This window comes from Lipotes vexillifer, unplaced genomic scaffold, assembly GCF_000442215.2.
Source record: "Lipotes vexillifer unplaced genomic scaffold, Lipotes_vexillifer_v1.1 scaffold325, whole genome shotgun sequence".
Lineage (NCBI taxonomy): Eukaryota > Metazoa > Chordata > Mammalia > Artiodactyla > Lipotidae > Lipotes > Lipotes vexillifer.
This window is the reverse complement of record NW_006799313.1, coordinates 506,607-513,582: the sequence shown is the minus strand read 5'-3', so window position 1 is coordinate 513,582 and position 6,976 is coordinate 506,607. Positions and strand designations below refer to the sequence as shown.

The following is a 6,976-nucleotide window of genomic DNA, read 5'->3' as shown; positions in this document are numbered from 1 at the left end:
GTGCCGAAAAAAAAAAAAAAAAAAAAATTAACTTATGTTTAATATACTTTAAGATGATAACCAGGTTTGTCAATGATTTTAATGGGTAACTATTTTTGGTGGCAAAAAAGTATGTTTCAACTGTTTAGAAAGCTGATTTATATGAAATACCTGATTTCCTAATAATGTAAATAAAGTTGACATTACTAAAGAAATAATGCCACAAAAGTTAAGTTTAAAAGAGACTGCAGGTGGCTTAATCACCTTATAAAGAACAGAAAGGCTTAAAAGAATAATGAGAAACTCGTATACAAAATATACAAAGAAATCTTAAAATTCAACAGTAAGAAAACAACCCAATTTAAAAATGGGGAAAAGATCTGAACACTTCATTAAAGAAGAAATATACATGGTAAAAAGCATATGAGAAGATGTTTAACATCATATATCATTAGGGAACTGCAAATTAAAACTATAGTGAGATACCACTATACACTTATTAGAAAGGCTAAAATCCACAACACTGACAACATCAGATGCTGGGAGATGATGTAGAGCAACACAAACTCTCATTCACTGCTGGTGGAAATGTAAAATGGTGCAGCCACTTTTGGAAGACACTTTCTTATAAAATTAAACATACTCTTACTATATGATCCAGCAATTGTGCTCCTTGGTATTTCACTGAAAACTATGCCCATACAAAAACCTGCAGGTGAATGTTTAAAACTTTGTTCATAATGGCCCAAACAGAAAGAAACAAAAATATCCTTCAATAGGTGAATACATGAACTGTGTTACATCCATACAGTGAAACATTATTCAGTGATAAAAAGAAATGAGCTATCAAGTCACAAAAAGACATGGAGGAACCTTAATTCTGTATTGCTAAATGAAAAAAAGCCTCTCTTAAAAGGCTACTTACTACATGACTCCAACTATATGACATTCTGCAAAAGGCAAAACCATGAAGACAGTAAAAGGATCAGTGGTTGCTAAGGCTCTAAAGGGAGGAAAAGTAGAAATGCATAGGTGGGGCACAGGCATTTTTTAGGGCAGTGAAACTATTCTCTATGTTACTCTAATGGTGGACACATACCACTGTACATTTATCAAAACCCATAGAATCTACAATACAAAGAATGAACCCTAATATAAACTGTAGACTTCGTTAATAATATATCAATATTGGTTTATCAACTGTAACAAATTTACTACACTAATGCAAGATCTTAGCTAAAGGGGAAACTGTGCATATGGGTAGGGGCATATGGGAACTATGTACTTTTCGCTGTTCTTCTATAAACTTAAAACTGCTCCAAACAACAACAACAACAACATGAAGGGAAGAAATTTGATAACTTCAAGAGGTCTACCGAAAGTGATTTTAAGAATATTTACATCAAAAACATTTAGGCAAAACTCACAAAAGTAAAACAAAAATGAAGTGAAAACTCAGAACAACCCATGCCGGTTTTGTCATATGAACCCATGCCTGATCAACTAAGGATTATAAAAGAGACCTGATAGTTTTTCCTTAGAAGACTGTGATTAGACAAAAAAGATAATGTAAAACGAAACTTTACAAACATTGATTCATGGTAGTGCAACACAACATCATGCTGTAGATTAAAGTAGGTCTACATGGAATATTCCTAATTCACATATGAATGCATGGTTAGTGAACACAAAAAAGACATTTATCCCTACTATATTGTCTAAAAAATTAATCACTGCTTTTTGAAGACCACCGTCTCAAACTGCAGTATCTATAAATAACAGCATGATAGAAGAATAGATTCCTTATGGTGTTTCCCTAAATTCTAGTATTTTGTTTGACCTTTAGGGCTATTTTTAAAATAGGAATGTGAAGCCTTTTACAGACAAGGCAAGGACTCCTCAGCTCATTAACAGATTCCATTCACACAGTGATATTACCTGAAGGTTCTCTGTAGGCATTTCATTGTGTTATTCCTGAAGTATACTATCCTTTGAAATATCATGCTCTTAAGACTGAGTAATCCTTAAGAGAAGGTAAGTGCCTAGCAATTTTATTATCAGTCTTTAGAGTCATACTGCAGAGCTTCAAATGTAGCCTTCTAACCTGGGATGAGTTTTGCCAATCATCCAACTGTCAACCACACAGAGCAAGAAAAGAATGAACAACAAGTCTCTGACAGGAAGGGAATATTCAATCAATCTTTCATTCGACAAATACTCACTGAGGGCCATCCATGTGTTAAGCAATATTCCAAGTGCTGGGAATACAACCTACAACAAAATATTAAAATATTTCTGCCCTTATGGTGATTACATTCTTATGTGTCTACAGAGTCACCATACAATTTTACTAGGCCTAGCATTCTCCTGATCTTTATGTGAAGCAAGGGTAACCTGGTCATCATATTTATTTTACAGAATTAATTTATATAAATTTCAAGATTACTATGGTTATTAGTTCTTACCTGGTCTTGAGTTGATAATAAAGTGAACAGAGTTTCCAATGCTGCTCTTCGAACTGATGATATAGTGTGATGCAAAAAAGGCCAGACTCGTGGAACTAAAACTGTGAGTGACTGTTGAATACTAATAAAGAAGACACAAATTAATCTTACTCATTCTCAGTTGAAGCTCTATTGATACATTATCTAAGTATCAATTCCTTGGACCTAGCATCTTTTTTGATGAATAAATTCTAAAAAGACAATACAATTTTCATATGAACATTCGCTTAACACCCTCATTCAAAACCGTTATTATAGTACCAGTACAGACAGAGCAAATGCAGTCATAAAGAAGAGTAGAAATATTAACATTAGGTTGTTCTATGGCACTAATGCCATGAATTAACCTTTATCAAATTAGAACTTTCCAATATAACTGCACTTATTCTCAGTCTGTTCTTACTCAGGAAAATGGGGGCATGTATCTTAGCTGGTATACAGCCTACACAAAATCAGGATTGCTAATCCTTACTACTTTCCCATGGCTAACCCCAATGGGTAACCAATAGGTGCACATAACTTACAACCCCCTTTGGGGCCATCTCTATCACATATCAAAACAAACAAGAGATGGTATGGTAGTAGATTTGAAATTTGTTATCCTGATCTAGCATTACTAAGTTAGGAAAACTCAAATTATCTTCCTTCTCACAGATTAGATTTTTTTTTTTTTTTTGCTGTACGCGGGCCTCTCCCGTAGCGAAGCACAGGCTCCGGACGCGCAGGCTCAGCGGCCATGGCTCACGGGCCCAGCCACTCCGCGGCATGTGGGATCTTCCCGGACCAGGGCACGAACCCGTGTCCCCTGCATCGGCAGGCGTACTCCCAACCACTGCGCCACCAGGGAACCCCCTCACAGATTAGATTTTAAATGGGAAAGCAAGCAAAGCCACGTGTAGGCTAACAACTTGGACTAAGATTCCTGTCACATCCGTGAGTCATTTATAAAAGTTACCTCAAATTAGGAAATTATTTATAACTAGCACTTGAAATATATACCTCTGTAGAAAAAGAAATGAGGAAAAAAGAATATGTCATTGTAACTATTTATCTGTTCTTTTGGTTCCTCTCAGGAGGTCCATCTTTTAATGCTATTTTCATTACTTGCAGGTTTGTATGAACACCACTTCTTAAATTTATTTACACATTTAGTAAATTTACTTATAAAATTATAACTTAAAACACATGCACACACGGACATAAAACAGTCAAATATATATTATAAAAGCATTATAACAGGTCTTGTTAATAGTGTAACTGTTCATGCTCCAAATACATGCTGCATTTCTTCTTACATAAGCTGGAAAGTATATGCCAAATATCAAAACATATGAAGCAAATTTTCTAAGGCAATTTTGGGAAAAAAAAAAAAAACTACATTATTTCTCATTGAATTAACAGAATGTTCATGACATTCTTTCATTTTTGTTTACATTATCTAGCTTTCCAGACACTGTCCACTTGATCATTTTTTTTAAAAGTCCAAAGTCTTTATTTAGGGCAGGTGCCAACAAACTAAGGCTCACAGTTCAAATCCGCTCTACTTGGTTCTTTTAAATAAAGTTTTATTGGATCACAGGCATGTTCATTCCTTTATGTATTATCTATGACTACTTTTGTGCTACCATGGCAGAATTGAGTAGTTTTGACAGAGATCATATGGTCCACAAAGTCAAAACATCACTATCTGGGCAGAAAAAGTTTGCCAACCCCTGATATAGAGTAATTAAGAACTCTTGCATTTTGAAGCTTGAGAAGGGCTTTCATATAGATTAACTGATTTAATCCCTATACCAATGAAAGCATCTGAAAATTAGGAAACGCCATATATGCACTACCACTTCAACTTTTTTCTTCATTTTATAGGCATTTATTTTGCTACTCCAATTTGTGAGCTGTCCTACTAGCCTAAATTTAACATTGAAGGACTACCAACAGGTCAGTATTATTTGAAACATTTTTCACACATTGATGATTTTCATTGGAAATAGACGCACTCACAGAACCAGAAATCATTTATAATCATAATCACATAAACATTCACTGAACACTCTCACTAGGCTAAGAATAACTTTCTCATCTGTGATTTTTTTAAGTTGCATATGATTTTCTTCTCTATCTCCAAGGATACTATTAATAGAAAATAATATTCAGGAGCCAGTCTAAAAGGTAGGGAATACATTAATTAGCTGAGCTTCATTTCAAATATCAGGATAGGAAAATAAACAACACTTAAAATTTTTGGTTTATGTTTTGGCTTCACCCAGACTCTGCCTTTGGACATTATATTACATTATTATGTATTCCCTTCCTGATGACTGATTATTGAAATCAAGAACAAGAGTTGAGGTGAACATCACAAAGAAAAAGTTTACAGAGTAGCAAATTTTGGAAAAAGTAAAACTGATGTTCAATGGTAATTCTATTAACTAAATGTCACAAAGGCTAAAATTCCACAGTCTGGGGCTAGAGATGAAAATAATATGTAATAATTGTATTTCTAAAGTTAACTATTACAGGATGAACAAATGGAAGAATTATATAAATGAACTAACCCAAGAACATGACCTAAGTTCCTGCCCCAAAAGAGCTGGTGGCTAGACAGTCAAGAAGAAAAGTCCTCCTGGAAATAATTGTCTTTGGCATCCCCAACTTACTGTACTGTTCTAAACGGTGCTAGACTATTGTATTTTTAGGCTTAATTATCTGGAAATGTATGTAAACACCTTTTACTTTATTCCACTGAATAGAAATAATTACCTGCATTGTTGAACCTGAGGATAAGTTAACAAGGATGAAAGAAGAGTCATAATACTATTTGTTGAAGCTGTTAGATCATCTAGTTCCAGAAGAGCATCCCATAATGTATTTATAATGAAGGGTACCTGTAAGATTAGTTATCAAGAAAAGTTATTAATTTTGCAAGAAATATTCCCAAGTCATGCCAAATTATATCTCAGGAGTCACTACTGATTCAACAACATATACAAGACCAGTGACCCTGGATAATGCCAGTTTTGAGCAAAGTTAAGAAGCCTTTAACAATTCTCTACCCCTCTTTTTAATGCCACTCAACTCTACTTTGGCAATGCCCTTTCTAATGAGGCTCATAATGGGATGGAGAATTCAGGAAATAAGTTTTCCAATACTCTATTTTATGTAAAAAACTAAACTTTGAAACCAATACAGTGTAGACACACATGTCAGGACTCTCTGAGTAAAGTAATTTAATATATTTAATACATTCCTAATCATCATGAAAGGACAAATTTAGTTTCTGAGCTTTCAAACTACTGATTGCCGCACTCTCAAATACATGTGTTCCAGTTTTGATAATACAAAGGGAAGTCAGATAGATCTTAAAAGAGGCATTTCAAAGATGAAACCAGATTAAAAAACCAAAAGCCAAAACCAAAATCAAAAGAAACAAAAATCTCATATGCCTAAAAACCGGGAATGAAATGAAGAAGGGATGGTTGCTTCCTTCTCGAGGAAGTTCCCTACATATTCTGTACATGAAAGGGAAAGATAGACACAGTTCACTCTTCCCAAGGATAATATATAATCGAGATTCCATGCATCAGACGGTTATTTGTCATAAGAAAAATGGAGAATGGCGAAAAAAGCCTGTTTTTCCTAACATGCTACACCTCAAATGTAAGCAGGCTCTACATGAAGAAAATGCAAAAATATTTACTTTTTGTGTCTGAAGATACACAAGGCTTTCTACCACAGGTACTAACGATGCTGCAGCAACAGCTCTCACATCATCATCAAGATCCTGGAGTCCTTCAATTATTCTAGTTAAAACTTTAGGCAATAAAGTATTAATTACATCCTGTAAAAGAGTAGATCAAAACAGATTAATCTTCTATAGTACAATTATTGTGCTTAAACATCTTTTATTAAATTTGCATATGGAAGCACAAATTCCAATATTTATTTAAAAAGAATCATGTAAATGGAAATGAAAAATAACATTAACAGATGCCTATGTAACTAATCTCATTTCAAAAAGAACACAACAGTATCAAGTACTTCATTATTCATTGTGACTTGAAACATCAGAACATGTTTTCAAGGCGGGACTATGAATTCCCAGTGTGAATACACACACATACACACCCCTGTGCTAGAACCTTAACTTCTATTTCTCATTCAACACCACTGACTACCAAAGGGAATATGAGAGAAGAGGGAAAAGAAAGCCATCTCTTCCTGCTTCTCATTACTCCAAACTACCCTCTTTTCAATTGCCCCAATAAAGGCAGCTCCCAGAGGCTACTCCTGTGATCATACACTAGGAATCTCGCTGAGAACTGGTCTTGCTATGAAATAGAAACAGGTTTCCAAGGCTATCTTTTAATTTGTACTTGAATTCTTATTAGCATCACCTATCTCTATGATACTACCTCAACAAGGCAAATCTTGAAGGACTGGCTTACCTGTAACACTAAGAATCTAGGGCCAATTCATTTAATTAATGAAAATAA

The 6,976-nt window shown here is 34.5% G+C and overlaps 1 protein-coding gene across 1 annotated transcript in view; it reads right to left on the bottom strand.

Moving 5' to 3' along the window:
- The window catches only part of BTAF1 (B-TFIID TATA-box binding protein associated factor 1), a 96,728-nt gene that overhangs the window by 55,628 nt on the left and 34,124 nt on the right, over positions 1-6,976 (bottom strand). The window contains exons 12-14 of the mRNA XM_007471554.1: positions 6,181-6,321; positions 5,244-5,368; positions 2,445-2,565 (exon numbers count right to left, since the gene is read on the bottom strand). Of these exons, the coding sequence (XP_007471616.1) occupies positions 2,445-2,565; positions 5,244-5,368; positions 6,181-6,321 (387 nt within the window). The remainder of the gene's footprint in view (positions 1-2,444; positions 2,566-5,243; positions 5,369-6,180; positions 6,322-6,976) is intronic.